General features: G+C 48.9%; 1 protein-coding gene across 2 annotated transcripts in view; it reads right to left on the bottom strand.

Annotated features, from left to right (window-relative positions):
* Positions 1–18,730, bottom strand: part of nudt21 (nudix hydrolase 21) — a 39,193-nt gene that overhangs the window by 9,688 nt on the left and 10,775 nt on the right. The window contains exons 3-5 of one of the 2 annotated variants that reach the window (XM_072518541.1): positions 18,297–18,360; positions 17,623–17,712; positions 9,612–9,687 (exon numbers count right to left, since the gene is read on the bottom strand). In XM_072518541.1, coding sequence (XP_072374642.1) covers positions 9,612–9,687; positions 17,623–17,712; positions 18,297–18,360 — 230 coding nt within the window. The remainder of the gene's footprint in view (positions 1–9,611; positions 9,688–17,622; positions 17,713–18,296; positions 18,361–18,730) is intronic. The other variant, XM_072518542.1, reaches the window with a different exon arrangement.

Raw genomic sequence — 18,730 nt, 5'->3', positions numbered from 1 at the left:
GAGAGTTGCTCGGAGACTGTTTTTAAACTCAACAGGTAATTATGAGGGCATGAAAGCTAAGCTGGCTAAAGTGAATAGGTAAATTAGGTTGAAGGATAGGTAATAGAGATGCAGTGAGACGTCCGGTGGCAGCTATGAAGGAGTAGGTCACACATTGTGGCTCCCGCTCGAGTCGGACCTATGCCCCCGATTTTTTACAGGACTTGATTTGGAAAATTGATGGTAGAGACAATTGTTGATTGGATTCCCACATCGATGCATGGAGGCGGACTAGAACTGCTCACAAAGGAAGAAACAGACGACAGAGAAGGCCTGGGCTGAAGCTGCAACGGGTGAAGGCAGGCGAGGCGGACTAGAACTGCTCGCAAAGGAAGAACCAGACAAACAGAGAAGGCTCGGGCTGAAGCTGCAGCGGAAGAAAGCATGGTGAATGACCAGAGTCCTGGCCCGAAGACCCAGCGGTCAACGGAGCAGCTGATGCAATTTATCCAGGATGGCTTCGCCAAGCAGAAGCAGGAATGCTTGGACCCGATTAAAGAATCAATTGCGTGGCTGGAGCTCAGATTGGGCGCCCAAGATCAGGCGATCCAGAAAGTAGAGAAGTCGCTGGCTGAGCAGGAGGAACATCAAACTGCGGTGGAGTTGGAGGTGGGGGTGCAGAGAGACCAGCAAAAAAAGGCACCTGGAGAAGGTGGAGCACCTAGAGAATAGGTCCCGCCGGCAGAACCTGAAAATTGTCGGTCTCCCGGAGGATCCGAAGGAGCGGATGCTGGGGCAGACATAGCGGGCATGTTCGAGAAGCTGCTGAGGGATGGGATGTTCTCCCGACCTTTTGAGGTGGACAGGGCTCACAGAGCGCTCGCGAGGAAGCCGCGAGTGTTGGGGGCAATGGTGGTGGGATTCCACAGGTACTTGGACAAGGAACATATTTTACAGTGGACCAGGCAGACACGGAGCTGTAAATGTGAGAACAGTATCCTGCGGATCTATCAGGACCAGAGTGCAAAGGTGGCCAGGAGAAGAGCGGGGTTTAATCAGATAAAGTCAACCCTTTTAAGAAAGTTTGGACTGTTGTATCCGGCCCGTCTCTGGGTCACATATGAGGAGCAACATTTTTATTTCGAGTCGCCTGAGGAAGCGATGGACTTCACGAAAAGGAAAGGGCTGGTGGCAGAATGAGGCCGTTGAATGTTGCTGCAAAAAAAGAAGAAAAAAAAAAAAAAGTTTCTTGTTTTTCGTTTGCTGGACGTTATTTGTAATGCCTTCTGTATTGATTTCTGTATTGTATTGCAGTGAGTTAAAGTTTACATTTGCACTGATGGGGATGGAGGTGTGTTTGTTAGATGCTGGCTCTTCGGTTTGATCTTTTCTTTGTTTATAGTTTTTTTTCCCCTCGGGCAATTGGTTGGGACTGGTTTTTTGTTTGAATGTGTATGAGCGTGGGGGGTGGGGAACAATAGGTGGGTGAAGGTCTGGCGCCGGGCTAGCTAGGTCAGGGAAGCGCAGTGGGGGTGAGCAGATGTTAGGCTTATCAAAGGGGTTGACTTACATTGTGCTGTTACTGGGGGGGGGTTTCTGCTGACGAGGGAGGGACTTTTTCTGATGGACAGAGAGGAGATCGGGGGCGGAGGCTGCCTGGGGGCGGGCCAGTGGAGGCGTGGGGCATGGGCTGGAGATTGGCCCAAGAAAGATGATGGCTGATCGGCATGGGGGGGGGCGGCGATGAGCCCCCCAACTAGGCTGATCACCTGGAATCTAAGAGGGCTAAATGGGCCAGTTAAGAAGGCACGCGTGTTTGCGCATCTAAGGAGGACCGAAGGCAGACGTGGTAATGCTACAGGAGACACACTTTAGAGTAGCAAATCAGATTAGGTTAAGGAAGGGATGGGTCAGGCAGGTTTTTCACTGGGGCCTGGACTCGAGGACTAGAGGGATCTCGATCCTGATTAATAAGCGAGTGGCGTTCGAGGCGGGAAGAATAGTTACGGATGTGGGAGGCCGGTACATTATGCTCTGTGGGAAGCTGGAGAGGGTGCAAGTGTATGCGCCAAATTGGGGTGATGTGGAGTTTATAAAGAGGATGCTGGGGAAGATACCAGATCTAGATTCACATAAGTTAGTTATGGGAGGGGACTTCAACACAAGTTATTGATCCTGGTCTAGACCGGTCGAGTTCAAAGATGGGCAGGGTGCCAGCAATGGCAAAGGAGTTAAAGGGGTTCACGGAGCAAATGGGGGGGGCCGATGGAGATTTGTGCAGCCGAGAGTGAAGGAGTTCTCCAGCCAATCACACATGCATAAAGTGTACTCCCGGATTGATTTTTTAAATTTTGAGCAGGGCTCTACTGACGGGGGTGGTGGACACGGGGTACTCGGCGATTACAATCTCAGATCATGCACCACACTGGGTTGACCTACAGGTTAGCAAGGAGAGTAGCCAGTGCCCACACTGGAGGCTAGACGTGGGAAGGCGAAGTTTGGCTTGTTAACCACAAGGAGGTAGTAGAGCAGCTGAGAAAGGTGAGGGGGGCGATTTATGAGCATGGAGAGAAGGCCAGCAGAATGCTTGCACAGCAGCTTAGAAAAAGAGGGAGGCAGCCAGGGAAATAGGGAAAGTAAAGGACGGGGACGGGAACCTGGTTGGAGACTCAGCAGGGGTGAATAAGGCGTTTAAGGAGTTTTACGGTAGGCTGTATGGGTTGGAAGCCCCAACTGGGATGGAGATGAGGCACTTCTTTGGGGGGCTGGTAGAAGGGCTGGGGGCCCCCGATCGGGTTGGAAGAGATAGCAGAGGGTCTGAAGGCATGCAGTTGATTAAAGCCCTGGGGTCGGAAGGGTACCCAGTGGAGTTCTATAAAACATTCTCTGGGATATTGGGGCCGCGGTTGTGGAGGACATTCAATGAAGCAAGGGAGCATGGGGTGCTTCCTCCGACAATGTCACAGGCCATGATTTCATTGATCCTGAAGCGGGACAAATACCCCGAGCTGGTTGATATCCCCATTGAATGTGGACACCAAACTACTGGCCAAAATCTTGTCCTCTAGGATTGAGGACTGTGTTCCGGACGTTATTGGGGAGGACCGGACGGGGTTTGTTAAGCGAAGGCAGTTGGTGGCCAATGTAAGAAGGTTGTTAAATGTGATCATGAAGGTAGGGATGTGGAAGGTAGGGATGTGGAGGTAATGGTCGCAATGGATGCAGAGAAGGCTTTTGATTGAGTACAATGGGAATATCTGTGGGAGGTACTGGGACGGTTCGGATTTGGGCAGGGCTTTATTGACTCGGTCAGGTTGTTGGATCAGGCTCCTGTGGTGAGCGTACGGACAAAGAGGACAACATCGGGGGACGAGACAGAGATGCCCCCCTCTACCCACTGTTGTTTGTATTAGCCATAGAGCCTTTGGCAATTGCGCTGAGAGCCTCAAGGAGCTGGTCCAGGGCGTAGAACACAGTCTCGCTTTACACAGACTACCTGCTCCTGTGTGCATCAGACCCATTAGAGCTGATGGAAGCAATTAGGAGGATTCTGGGGGAATTTGTCCGGTTTTCGGGGCATAAACTAAATATGGGGAAAAGGGAGATGTTGACGGTCCAGGCAAGGGGGCAGGAGAGGCGATTCAGGGAGCTGCTGTTTTGAGTGGTAGGTGGAAGCTTTCGGTACCTCGGCATCCAGGTGGCGCGGGAATGGGAACAGCTAAATCTGGCCCGACTTGTAGACCAAATGAAGGACGATTTTCGGAGGTGGGACGCGCTCCCGTTGTCACTAGCTGGGAGGGTGCAGACAGTGAAAATGACGGTCCTCCCGAGATTCCTGTTTGTTTTTCAGTGTCTCCCCATCTTTATTCAATGGTCCTTTTTCAAATGGGTAAACAAGGTAGTTACTGGCTTTGTATGGGCGGGTAAGACCCCGTGAGAGCCAGGGGGAGGGCGGGCTGGTGCTGCCGAACTTCAGTAATTACTATTGGGCGGCAAATATAGCCATGATCAGGAAGTGGGTGGCGGGTAGGGGCGGCATCATGTAAGTGCACCAATTTGGGGGCGTTGATAACAGCGACTCTGCCGTTCCTGCCGGCACAGTACTGAACCAGCCCGTAGTGGTGGTGGCCCTGAGGGTCTGGGGGCAATGGAGGAGGCATGTGGGAGCATCGGTGTGGTCTCCAATAAATCACCGGTTTGCCCCGGGAAGATGGATGGAGGGTTTCGGAAATGGCAGAGAGCAGGGATTGAGAGGATGGGGGAATCTGTTTACAGAGGGGAGCTTTCCTAGCCTGAGGGAGCTCGAGGGGAAACCAATTTAGCTACCTGCAGGTGCGGGACTTCCTATGTAGGCAGGTTTCAACCTTCCCGCTCCTACCACCAAGGGGGATACAGGACTGGGTAGTTTCCAGAGGGTGGGTGGGAGAAGGAAGGGTCTCTGACAGCTACAAGGAACTCATGGGGTCACAGGGGACACAGACAGAGGAGCTGAAGTGCAAGTGGGAAGAGGAGTTGGGAGGAGAAATAGAGGATGGTCTCTGGGCAGAAGCGTTGAGTAGAGTCAACACGTCCACAACATGTGCCAGGCTCAGCCTGATACAGTTTAAGGTTATTCACCGGGCTCACATGACAGTGGCCCGGATGAACAGGTTCCTTGGGGTGGAAGATAGGTGTGCGGGAGGGCCAGCGAGCCATGTCCACATGTTCTGGACATGCCCAAAGCTTACGGGATTCTGGCAGGGGTTTGCGGATGTCATGTCCACGGTGTTAAAAACAATGGTGGCAATGAGGCCACAGGTGCCGATTTTCGGAGTATCGGAAGATCCGGGAATCCAGGAGAAAGAGGCAGACATTCTGGCGTTTGCTTCCATGGTAGCCCGGAGACAGATAGTATTAGCTTGGAGGGACCTAAAGCCCACAAAGTCGGAGACCTGGCTATCTGACATGGCTAGCTTTCTCTGCTTGGAGAAAATCAAGTTCGCCTTGAGAGGGCCAATGTTAGGGTTCGCCCGGAGGTGGCAGCCGTTTGTCGACTTCTTTGCAGCAAATTAATTGTCAGCAGAAGGGGGGGGGGCTAGCTTAGTTTAGAGTAGGGGGTTAATAAAGGTGGGACCTGTAAGGGAGGAAGACGGCTTTTGCACTAGGTTTATAGATTCATGTACATTGTTTACTTTGTTGTTGCTGTAAAACCATAAATACCTCAATAAAATGTTTATTAAAAATAAAATAGAGATGCAGTGGTAAACATTGAAGATGATGTTTCAGAATACATTCCAACAAGTAAGAAAAAGTCTGAGGGATGGACCCATCATCCACAGTTAATTAGAAAGGTTATAAATAAGGGCGGCATGGCGGCACAATGGTTAGGACTGTTGCCTCACGGCACTAAAGTCCCGGGTTCAATCCTGACCCCGGGTCACTGTCCGTCTGGAGTTTGTACATTCTACCTGTGTCTGCGTGGGTGTCGCCCCCACAACCCAAAGATATACAGGGTAGGTGGACTGGCCACACTAAATTGCCTCTAAATTAGAAAAAAAGAATTGGGTATTCTATTTTTTTTTTTTAAATATATAAATCTTGTGTACCCAATTCATGTTTTTCAATTAAGGGGCAATTTCGAGTGGCCAATCCACCTAGCCTGCGCATATTTGGGTTGTGGGGGCAAGACCCACGCAAACACGGGGAGAATGTGCAAACTCCACACGGACAGTGATCCAGAGCCGGGATCGAACCTGGGACCTCAGCGCTGTGAGGTTAAGAATTGGGTATTCTAAATACCCACAGTTAAAGGATAGAACACAAAGAAAAAGCATATAAAATTGTGCAGTCAGGTGACAGATCAGAGGATTGGACCGAATACAAGTTACAACAAAAGGATGACAAAAAGATTAATCAAGGAGGGAAAAATTAGAGTAGGAGAGACAGCTAGCCAGTAATACCAGATGGTGGAAGTGGTTAGCACTGCTGCATCACAGCACCAGCAACCTGGGTTTAATTCCAACCTTGGGAGACTGTCGGTGTGGAGTTCATACATTCTTGGTGCCTGCATGGGTTCTTCTGGGTGCTTCAGTTTCCTCCCACAGTCCAAAGATGTGCAGGTTAGGTGGATTGGCCATGCTAAATTGCCCCTTTAATGTCCAAAGGCTGCCGAAATTGCCCAACGGTTAGGTGGGGTTACAGGGTTGGGGCAGTGGAGTGGGCCCAGGTAGGGTGCTGTTTCAGAGGGTCGGTGTAGACACGATGTGTCGAATGGCCTCCTTATGCATGGTAGAGATTCCATAATTCTATGGTAAGAATTTGAACTGATAATGGAAAACAAGGAGATGGCAGATGAATTGAACCGGTAGTTTGTATCAGTCGTCATTGCTACAGGATGGAAGAAAGATCCCAGGAGTACCTATAAACCAGGAAATGGAAGGGAGAGAGCAACTCAGGAAAATTACAGTCACTGGGAAGTGGGACGGAGTAATTGTTGGAGCTCTGGGCTGAAAGAAGTCCAGTTCCTGATCGGCTTCATTCATTCCAGAATCTCAAAAGTGCCTAGCGAGATAGTTGATGCGCTGGTTTTAATTTTCCAAAATTCTCCAGATTCAGAGCAGATCTCATTAGATTGGAAGATAGCAAATGCAACTCCCATCATTTAAAAAAAAAAAGGACACTCAGCCCAGTTTGCCCAACATGTTGTAGAGAAAATATTATAAGCTATTATTAAAAGAGGTTAAAGCAAGTCACTTGATAAGCTCACGGTAATCAGGCAGAGTCGACAGTTTTGTGAAAGAGAAATGATATTTAAACAACTTGGAGTTGGAGCTGAGGAAGTAACTCCTGCAGCGTATAAAGAGGAACCGGTAGATGTACTGTACTTATATGTTTCCAGAATGCTATTTGATAAGAGTTCTACATCAAAAGTTATCGCGGAAAATAAAAAGTCATGCTATAGGGGTAACATATTGGCATGGATTGCTTCCTAAGTAGACATAAATAAGTATTTTTCAGGTTGGTAAAACGTAACAAGTGGTGTGCCAGGGATCAGTGTTGAGGCCTCAATGGTTTGCAATTTATGTAAAATGACCTGGATGAGGGATTTAAGGGATGGTGCCAAATTTGCTTCTGACATAAAGATAGGCAGAAAAATTATGATGAGGACATAAGAAGGCTACAAAAATATGTAGATGGATTGAGTGGGCAAAGATCTGGATTTGAGTGGGCAAAGATCTGGCAAAGGGAGTATAATGTGGGCAAATGTGAAATTGTCCATTCTGGAAGGAAGAATTAAAAAAAGATTATCAAAATGATGAGAGATTGCAGAGCTCGGAGGGATCTGGGTGCCCTACTGCACCATGCAAGTAACTCGGAAAGCTAATAGAATGATATAATTTATTGCAAGGGCAATTGAATACAAAAGTAGGGAGGCTATAGTGCAGTTGTGCTGAGCATGAGTGAGACCACATTTGGAGTGTTTGTACAGTATCGGTCACCTTTAAAAGGGAAAGATGCAAATAAGACCATAAGATATCGGAGCAGAATTAGGCCACTTCACCCATCTAGTCTGCTCCGCCATTCAATTATGGCTGATACTTTTCTCATCCCCATTCTCCTGCCTTCTCCCCATAACCCCTGATCCCCTTATTGTTCAAGAGCCTATCTATCTCTTGTCTTAAAGACACTCAGCGATTTGGCCTCCACAGTCTTCTGCGGCAAAGAGTTCCACAGATTCACCACCCTCTGGCTGAAGACATTCCTCCTCATCTCTGTTTTAAAGGATCGCCCCTTTAGTCTGAGATGGTGTCCTCTGGTTCTAGTTTTTCCTACAAGTGGAAACATCCTCTCTACGTCCACTCTATCCAAGCCTCACGGTATCCTGTAAATTTCAATAAGATACCCCCTCATCGTTCTAAACTCCCAACGAGTACAGACTTAGAGTCCTCAACCATTCCTCATACGACAAGCTCTTCATTCCAGGGATCATTCTTGTGACCCTCCTCTGGACCCTTTCCAAGGCCAGCACGTCCTTCCTTAGATACGGGGCCCAAAATTGCTCACATTACTCCAAATGGAGTCCGACCAGAGCCTTATATAGCCTCAGGAGTACAGCCTTGGTCTTGTGTTCTAGCCCTCTTGACAGGAATGCTAACATTGCATTTGCCTTCCTAACTGCAGACTGAACCTGCACATTAACCTTAAGAGAATCGTGAACAAGGACCCCCAAGTCCCTTCGTGCTTCTGATTCCTAAGCATCTTCCTATTTTCTATGCCTCCATTTCTCCTTCCAAAGTGCATAACCTCACTTTTCCCATTGTATTCCATCTGCCACTTCTTTGCCCTCTCTCCTAGCCTGTCCAAGTCCTTCTGCAGCCTGCCTGCTTCCTTAATAGTATCTGTCGCTCTACAGATCTTTGTATCATCTGCAAACTTAGGAACAGTGCCTTCTGTTGCTTCTTCAGGATCATTAATGTATATTGTGAAAAGTTGTGGTCCCAGCACTGACCAGAGGCACACCACTGGTCACCAACTGCCATCCTGAAAAAGACCCCTTTATCCCCACTCTCTGCCTTCTGCCAGTCAGCGAATCCTCTATCCATGCCAGGATCTTACCCTTAACACCATGGGCTCTTAACTCATTTAACAGTCTGCTATGCGGCACCTTGTCAAAGGCCTTCTGGAAATCTAAATAAATCACGCCCCTGGTTCTCCTTTGTCTAACTTCCTTGTTGCTTCCTCAAAGAACTCTAACAGATTTGTCAGACATGACCTCCCCTTGACGAAGCCGCGCTGACTCAGTCCTATTTTATCATGCACTTCCAAGTACTCCCCAATTTCATCTTTAAAAATGGACTCTAAAATCATACCAATGACCAAAGTCAGGCTAACCGGTGTTAGCTCATAGAAGGTTTACCACACTAATGGGTGGGCTGTCTTGAGGGAAAGGACAGACAGGTAGGCTTGTATCCGCTGGAGTTCAGGAGAGCAAGAGTCAACATGATTGAAACATTGATATCCTGAGATGTCTTGATAGGGCAGATGTGGGTGGATGTGGAGATGATAATTCCTTTTGTGAGAGAATGTAAAACTAGGGGTCCCTGTTCAAGAATAAGGAGTCGCCTGTTGTGTTCCTTAGAAGAGATAATCACCACACTGATTTAAAACAGAGGCGAGGCAAAATGTTTTCACTCAGCTGTGGAGTCCTTGGAACTCAAAGAGTCTGTGAATATTTTTAAGGCAAAGGGTGAACAGATTCTTAGTAACCAAGGAAGTGATAGGTTAAGAGGGGTGGGGTAGGAGGGATACAGATTTTAGGTTACAGATCAGCCATGATCTTAAAATGGCAGAGCAGGCTTAAGGGCTGAATGGCCAACACCTGCCACTTGTTTGAACATGTTCACGTTTATCTCATTCTCGTTCATTGCACCAAGCTCAGCACAAATTGTAATGTGATCGAGCACAACAGCCAAACAATTAATTTGTTGTGAAATATACTGTGAATTATACTACATGCATGCAAGCTCATTTCTAAACTGTAAATCAATATCTTCATCTTAAGAGCACCTCAAGTACCAGATCACATGCAAATGCAATCGCATGTCCAAGCACATTATGCACACACACTTGCATGCAGACATATCATCACATACCTTTCTCTTGAAGTTGTACTAAGAATAGTTTCTTATGCTCTTTGGGCTTGGTGATGTGAGCTGGAATGTAGGGATACTGGAGGAAATGAAAAATGTTAAGAACAGAGCAAATGGAGGTTAGGCTAGAGATAGATCCAAAAAAAAAAAATAAAAAAAGGTTTACTGCAGACAGTTAAATTCAGGAGTGTGCTGTTATATTACTCATTAATGATTAGGGAAAGGGGTACAAAAACTAATATCCTCTCTCATAGTGGATAAAATCACCTCATAATTCCAAAACCTGCGCAGCACAAGTAGCTTTACCAAACATTTTCCCTTGGTCTGGTTTGTACCAAAGCCTCACTATTTAAAGATAAGAGGTAGGAGAAGTAGCTTTATCAGCAGAATTGCTCTCAGGAAAACATTTCTGCTCAATATAAGATGCCATATTAAGTTAACACCAAGAGTTAAAATAGCAGCCACAGAACAATTTCTACAAACATGTTGCTATCACATTGGTGAATGACATTCCAGAAACAAACATTCATGATTTCAGCCAAACACTTGTTGGCTGTGTAGAAAATTGATCAAGTTACCGATGGCACAATGAGACAAGGAAGAAAAGTAGCTCAAGTAATCTATTCAGTCAATAGCCAACCCTACAGAACAAGAACAATCTGGGGTTTAATGCCTGGTCTTTACCAAGTGCCTTGTGGAGGGTAGCAATAGGAAGGCTGTACTTGGTCTGCAGAGGGCAAATAGAGAATTACCTGAAAGGTTTCAATCACTACAATCAAATTTTGAAAGCAAAGAGAGAGGAGGGAAGAATGAATGTGTTGAGGGTGAAATGACTTTGCAGAGAAGCCATCACTGACACGGAGCATAGTGACTGGGGCCAAAACAGATATAATGTCCATTTTCATTACACAGACAGCATCAAAGGCAAGGGAAGGAGGTACAAGAAATGCATCATAACCAGAAAAGTCTGTACCAAAGTGTTATCAGTGTGGATTATGATCAAGTAGAAGTTAACCCGATTAGAAATGTGTAATTCAAAATATATTTTAAAAATCATTGTTATAAAGTGGAAATAGGCAGTGTTTATTCCTATCAGATCCAATTGTCTGAGCTGCTGGGAAATAGATGTGCGGGTAATTGCTAGAACAGATGAAAATTGAAACATGGGAAATTCGCTACAAGCTAAGGATGCTTCTTTTTGAGGGCCTCTTATTTGATTTTTAATGTCAAGTACAGCACAAGGGACTAAGCACATAATTTCAGTAACTTGCAGCTAAACAAAGTTCGGATCCTTTGCTTCATGCCTGTGTACTATCCAGTTAAACTCAATCTAGTTACAGAGTTCCAGCAAGGCAAAGAATTTGAGCTATAACAATTTTGTTCCAGACTTCCGGTTGCGGCTATGCCCGGGTAGGTCGCACGGTCGGCAGCTCCCGCTGACAACGGACTTTTGGACCCTTGTACGGAGCTCCAGCGGCAGTTGGACAACGATTCCTGGTGTGGGAAGGAAACAGTGAGGATCCCCAGCGCTGTATGGAGTGGACCAGGAGTGGGGCGGTCAAAAAAGCTGCTTTGGAGAGGAGTGGAGAACGGGTGTGAAAAGGCAAGATGGCGGCCGGCGCGGATCAGGCAGCGTGGACCCAGTGGTCACGGGAGCAGCAGGAATTTCTCAAAAGCTGCTTCACTGATTTAAAAGCTGAGATGATGGCCCCTATGAAAGCTTCTATTGAAAGGTTGGTGGAGACCCAGAGGATGCAGGGGACGGCGCTTAAGGAGGTGCAGAAAAAGGCCTCTGACAACGAGGATGAGATTTTGGGCCTGGCGGTTAGAGTGGAGGCGCACGAGGCCCTGCACTAAAGATGGCAGGAGAAGCTGGAAGACCATGAAAACAGGTTGAGGAGGCAGAACCTGCGAATTCTGGGTCTCCCTGAAGGCGCTGAGGGGCCGGATGCGAGTGCGTTTGTGACCACGATGCTAGGGACGCTGATGGGCGCGGGGGCCTTCCCACGACCCCTGGAGCTGGACAGGGCGCACAGAATCCTGGCAAGGAAGCCTAAGGCGAAAGGGCCGCCGAGAGCTATGGTGGTAGGGTTCCACCGCTTCACCGACAAGGAATGCATCCTGCGATGGGCAAAGAAGGAGCGAAGCAGTAAGTGGGAGAACTGCGAGATCCGTATCTACCAGGGCTGGGGTGCAGAGCTGGCTAAGAGGCGTGCAGGATTCTACCGGGCCAAGGCGGTCCTCCACAGCAAGGGGTGAAGTTCGGGCTGCTACAACCGGCGAAGCTGTGGGTCACTTACCAAGACCGGCACCATTACTTCGATACACCGGATGAGGCGTGGACTTTTATTAAGGACAAGAAGCTGGACTTGAATTAATGGACAGCTGTATGTTGTTGGGGCACCCCGGTGGGGGCGGTGTTATGTTGGTTTCCCCCCATATTTTCTTTTTTTTTGCCCCTTTGTTCTGGGCCCTCGAGGTTCTGGGTCTGTTTGCTGTTTGTATAGAGCTGCGCCACAGGCAGTGGGGACTGGTCGGACAGAGAGAGAAGTTTGCGGGGTGGGGGGAGTTGCTTGTCGTTGGGGATAGCACCCGAAGTTTGTTTCTTTGAGCTTTTCTTTCTTGACACACAGGAATAAGGGGGGGGGCTCTCTCTCTCCCTCACTTGGTTTGGGGGGGGGGTTGAGACCCGTAGAGGGAGCAACAGTGGGATTGGAGGTAGAGGCAGGAGTGGCCGGGGTCAACATGAGTCAGCTGACTTACGGGAGTGTAATGGGGGGGGGGGGGGTGAATTGGGGTTAAGCGGATGCTTGACTTGAGAGAGGTGGATCGAGGGGGTGGACGGCTGGGATGCTGCATTGCTGGCTGTAACGGAAACAACTTTTGGAGTCAAAGGGAGAGTCGGGACGGGGAGCCTCCGGCTGGGGGCTGGAGTGTGTAGGAGGCGCGGACACGTGGCTCGCCTAAAAAGGGTCTGGTTAGTCGTCGGGGTGGGGGGGTTAATCAACCCTCTGACCAGGCTGATCACGTGGAACAGGAGGGGCCTGAATGGGCCAGTCAAGAGGGCCCGTGTGTTCTCGCACTTAAAGGGGCTAAAGGCAGACGTAGCCATGCTACAAAAACCGATTTGGAGCTCGCTGATCAAACTAGGCTGAGGAAGGGATGGGTGGGACAGGTCTTTTACTCGGGGCTGGATGCGAAGACCAAGGGGGTCGCAATCTTGGTGAGCAAACGGGTGGCATTTGAGGCAGGGGGTATTGTGGCGGATAAAAGATATGTTATGGTGAGTGGCAAGCTGCAGGGGGTCCGGGTGGGGCTAGTGAACATGTATGCCCCGAATTGGGACGATGCAGTCTCGGACCATGCTCCGCACTGGGTGGAGTTGAGGCTGGGGGTGGAGAGAGGCCAACGCCCTCTATGGAGACTGGACGTAGGACTATTGGTGGATGAGGAGGTCTGTGGGCAGATTAGGAAGAGTACTTGTCGTTGGGGATAGCACCCAAAGTTTGTTTGTTTGAGCTTTTCTTTCTTGACACACGGGAATAAGGGGGGGGGGGGGTCTCTCTCTCCCTCACTTGGTTTGGGGGGGGGGGGTTGTTGAGACCCGTAGAGGGAGCAACAGTGGGATTGGAGGTAGAGGCAGGAGCGGCCGGGGTCAACATGAGTCAGCTGACTTACGGGAGTGTAATGGGGGGGGGGGGGGGGGGGGGGGGTGAATTGGGGTTAAGCGGATGCTTGACTTGAGAGAGGTGGATCGAGGGGGTGGACGGCTGGGATGCTGCTTTGCTGGCTGTAACGGAAACAACTTTTGGAGTCAAAGGGAGAGTCGGGACGGGGAGCCTCCGTGGCGACCAATGATACAGGGGAGGTTTCAGTGAGTATTGTCTGGGAGGCGCTGAAGGCAGTTATCAGGGAGGAGCTAATTTCTATCAGGTCCCACAGAGAGAAGAGGGATAGGATGGAGGGGGAGAGGTTGGTGGGGGAGATACTGTAGCCAGTTAAAATGGCTAACTCCCGATTTAGAATGGCCAACCCCGAATTAAAATGGCGAACGGAAAAGGCTGATGGGAATACCAGCCAACAGGACTCAAACAAGCAGCTGCAGGTAAAACTGTGCATTCGCCTCTGGGGAGGCCAGACAGAATCGATACCTGCAGCCATCAGCATCACAAAACACCAGCCACCTGAATATTAATTAGCAATCCCCGGGAACAATGTGCAACAAATTAGACACACAAAGCCAACCCAGACTTTTCGGCGCCAGCAGGAGCCTACACAAAGAGAGGAGAACGACCACCCCAAAACCGCCCATCGATCAAGGAATCGCTCCAGCATTGGAGAATATCGAACCAAGAGATTGGGACGAAGTCCAATCACTTGGAACCAAGTACAGGGTCCGCCCCGAAAGGCAGGAAGACCCTGGGGACTATAAGTATAGAGTCCAACTTCAAATCGACCCTTCTTCATCCTTCCGCACCCTTCGAGACCCTTCTGCAACAACTGCTCAAATCATAAGTCTTACTTCAACGCTCGCTACGAGATAGGCGCTCCTAGCTATCGACCTGTACCAGCTTCGAATCCCGCAGGCTCAGAACCCATACGAAAGGCCATTCGTTTCCCTGACCTGGTGGGCCACTCCCAAAGTTAAGTATTGGCCTGTTAGTTGTGGGAAGTAGCTTAGAAGTAGAATTAATGTATAAGTATTGATTACAGTATATAATAAATGTGCGTTGATTTAATTATTACTAAGCGGTGTGCTGGATTATTGATCATTACTCGGACTTGAACCACGTGGCGCTATCAGAAAGATACCTGGCGACTCAAGAGCAAAGGTGATAGAACAAGAGCAATTAAACTAAGGCTAAAACGTGCAACAATACTCAGGGCGGACAGGAGGTATGCAGAGACCCCCGAGGAGGGGCTGCTAAAGGAGCACCGGAGCCTGCAGGCGGAATTTGACTTGTTTACCACAGGGAAAGCAGAGGCTCAGTTGAGGAAGTTGCAAGGAGCGGTGTAAGAGTATGGGGAGAAGGCAAGCAGGATGCAGGCGCACCAACTACGGAAGAGAGAGGTGGCCAGGGAAATTGGGGGAATTAGGGGGGGGGGGGGGTGGTAAACACGGTCCTGAGCTTGGAAAGGATCAATGAGGTCTTCAAGGATTTCAATGGTAAATTGTATGAGTCAGAACCCCCAGAGGGGAGGGAAGGGATGAAGCAATTTTTGGACCAACTGAGGTTTCCAAAGGTAAAGGAGGAGCTAGTAGAGGGATTAGGGGCCCCGATTGAGTTGGTTAAAGGTTTGGAGGGTATGCAGTCGGGCAAGGCCCCGGGGCCAGACAGATATCCTGTAGAATTCTATAGGAAATTCTCAAGAGCTGTTGAGCCCGCTATTGTTGAGAATCTTCAACGAGGCTAAGTAAAGAGGAACCCTTCCCCCGACGATGTCGCAGGCCTCGATTTCACTCATCCTTAAACGAGAGAAGGATCCATTGCAATGTGGCTCCTACAGGCCGATATCGCTCCTTAATGTAGACGCCAAACTGTTGGCCAAGATCCTGGCCACTCGAATTGAGGACTCTGTCCCGGGGGTGATTAATGAGGACCAGACAGGGTTTGTCAAGGGCAGGCAGCTGAACACGAATGTGCGGAGGCTCCTGAACGTGATCATGATGCCCTCGGAAGTAGGGGATGTAGACGTGGTGGCTGCAATGGATGCGGAAAAAGCCTTCGATCGGGTGGCGTGGGAGTACCTGTGGGAAGTGTTAGGCAAATTTGGATTTGACGAGGATTTCATAGGGTGGGTCAAATTACTGTATCAGGCCCCCGTAGCGAGCGTGTCCACAAACCACTGCAGTCGGAGTACTTTAGGCTGCATCGAGGAACGAGGCAGGGGTGCCCCCTGTTCCCCCTGCTGTTTGCCCTGGCAATCGAGCCGTTGGCCATGGCGCTGAGGATGTCTAGAAACTGGAGTGGGCTGGTCCAGGGAGGGGAGGAGCATCATGTTTCACTGTACGCGGATGACCTGCTCCTGTATATTTCAGATCCGGTGGAGGGGATGGGGGAAGTCATGCAGGTCCTAGAAGATTTCGGGGATTTCTCAGGGTATAAGCTAAATGTCGGGAAAAGGGAGCTTTTTGTGATCCATGCGAGGGGCCAGGAAAAGAGACTGGGAGAGCTCCCGCTCAAGATGGTGGAGAGGAGCTTTCGCTATTTGGGCATATGGGTGGCTAAGAGTTGCACAAGCTCAACCTAACTCGGCTGGATGATCAGGTGGCGGGGGACTTTAAGCGGTGGGACATGCTCCCGCTTTCCTTGGCAGGCAGGGTGCAGTCCGTGAAGATGACCGTCCTCCCCAGGTTCTTGTTCGTCTTCCAGTGCCTTCCCATCCTCATCCCCAAGTCCTTCTTCAAGCGGGCGAGCAGGATTATCACGGGATTTGTGTGGGCAAACAAGACCCTGCGAGTTAAAAGACTGTTTTTAGAGCGCAGTCGGAAGGGCTGGCGCTGCAGAACTTCTGCAGCTATTACTGGGCAGCGAACATATCCATGATTCGGAAATGGGTAGTGGGGGGCGGAAGCGGCTGGAGGCAGCGTCTTGCAAGGATACTAGCTTGGGGGCACTGATAACGGCACCGCTGCCGCTCGCGCCTGCACGGTACACCACAAGCCCGGTGGTGATGGTGACACGGAGGATCTGGGGTCAGTGGGGGAGGTAGGGGCCTCAGTCTGGACCCCGATACGAAACAACCACAGGTTTGTCCCGGGTAGAATAGACGGAGGGTTTCTAAGCTGGCACAGATTGGATATCAAAAGGATGGGGGACTTGCTTGTAGATGGGACTTTCTCTAGCCTGAAGGCGCTGGAGGAGAAATTCAGTTTGCCCCCAGGGAATACCTTTAGGTACCTGCAAGTCCGCGCTTTCTTGAAGAAGCAGGTGGTGGAAATTCCGCTGCTACCTTCCCGCAGGATACAGGACAGGGTGGTCTCGGGCATGTGGGTAGGAAACGTAAAGGTATCAGACATATACCAGGAGCTGCAGGGTGTGGAGGAAGCCTCGGCGGAGGAGCTGAAGGGCAAGTGGGAGGAGGAGCTGGGTGAGCAGCTGGATGAGGGCCTGTGGGCGGACGCCCTGGGCAGGGTCAGTTCCTCCTCATCTTGTGCCAGGCTTAGCTTGATTCAGTTTAAGGTGGTCCACCAGGCGCATATGACAGCGGCAAGAATGAGCAAGTTCGTTGGGGTGGAGGACAGGTGTGTGATGTGTTCAGGGAGCCCAGCAAACCATGTCCATATGTTTTGGGCATGCCCGGCACTTAAAAGAATTCTGGCGAGGCTTTGCAAAGGCTATGTCCAAGGTCCTGGACACTCGGGTAAAGCAGAGTCTGGGGATAGCGATATTTGGAGTGTCAGAAGATCCGGGAGTGCAGGAGCCGAAAGAGGCCGGAGTCCTGGCCTTTGCCTCCTTGGTAGCCCGGAGACGGATCTTGTTAATGTGGAGGGCTGCAAAACCCCCAATTGTGGAGACTTGGGTTAGTGACATGGCTGGGTTTCTAAGTTTGGAGAGGATAAAGTTTGCCTTGAGAAGGTACTTGCTGGGGTTCCCCAGGCAGAACGGTAAGTGAGGAGGTCAGCAGCAGCAGCAAACCAGGGGGGGGGGGGGGGGGGGGGGGAAAGAGAGGCAGGGAACTGTATGGTTTGTGGATAGATTTCTCTTGTAAATTGTAGTTATCCCACCTTGTGTTAAGTTGTTAAATTTTTTTTTCTTTCCTTTTTTTTGGTAGTGGTTTTGTAAAAATTCTGTAAAATCTTGAATAAAAATAAGTTTTAAAAAAAAACAATTTTGTTCCAATATATTCAAGAAGCCAGAAAGTGCCACTCAAGCCTGTATATCCAAGGCTTCTGCACATTTCACAATGACCAATGTCTTGCATTGAATCATTGCTGATTTTACAGCAGTGAGTCACACACCACCCTCCCCCTCCAGCACCCCCCCCAAAAATGGTAACATTTTGCACTGACCTGAGGGGGTTCAAAATTAGGTCGCCACCAGTTCCCGATGCAGTCATCAATGACCCAGTCTTGCTGCACACCATCTTGACGGCCTAAAATCTGTGGAAATACGCAGTTGAACATGTTTTTTCCCCCTAAAAACCTCACTAGGTACATTACTTTCTCTCTGAATCATGTTAGAACATCACCCTTTTTAAGCCATTCAGAAAGATGCTAGCTTTATTGGATTTGTTTACTTGAAGCTTTCCACGCACTCTCCCGGAAAATGTTTATGACAGTCGTACAGACCATAACACATTTAATATTTACTTAGCTTCTAAACAGAAATCAAATGATCAACCATTATAAAGTTTATTTTGCTGTACTCTACTTCCATTCTACCCCTCCCTCATTTGCGAAAGACCATATTAAATGCAAACAGCATACTTCAAGTTGCAAATAAACCCTTCATAGAAAAGGGCACAGAATTTTAGAGCAGACAGCAATTTTCCATAAACTTTCTGTAATATACCCAGAGATACTGAAAGTATACATAAGTAGAAGTACCACTAATCAGGTTCTATTTAATCTTGTGACACAAGGACAGTACCAAAGATCAAGTCGAGTCAGACTGACAAGCTGATCCTTTAGCACATGCACCACACAACAAGTGAAGTACAATTATCTGAGCACATTTTCAATACCTCCGTCATTAGACGTTTCAGACCTTCCACCTCATCTTCACCAGGATTTAGTTCTCCACCTGGCCTAAATGCACAAAAAACAAAATCACAAAGATTATTACAATGCAAAAGCAACAAAAAACAAACAAACTAGGAAGCAGTTTACCAATCTTGAAAATCAAAGGCAGAAATTAGTCACTCTTTAGCCTGGGGAGTTATAATAAACAGCTGGCTTGTAATGCAGAACAATGCCAGCAGCGCAGGTTGAATTCCCGTTAAATTCAATTTATCCAACCACCCCACTTTCTGCTGAGTTCTCGATTGCAATTGACCTTGGACCCTGGGTTAGGGAGAAAGATAAAAGAGTTCCATTTTTTGTTGAATGGCTGATGTTAGAACTTTGCACATTAGGCTAGGCAAGGACTAGAAAAAAAACAAAATTGCTCGTGTTGACA

The sequence above is a fragment of the Scyliorhinus torazame genome, chromosome 10, assembly GCF_047496885.1.
Source record: "Scyliorhinus torazame isolate Kashiwa2021f chromosome 10, sScyTor2.1, whole genome shotgun sequence".
Classification (NCBI taxonomy): Eukaryota; Metazoa; Chordata; class Chondrichthyes; order Carcharhiniformes; family Scyliorhinidae; genus Scyliorhinus; species Scyliorhinus torazame.
The sequence above is the reverse complement of the archived record's forward strand: the minus strand, read 5'-3'. Positions and strand labels throughout refer to the sequence as shown.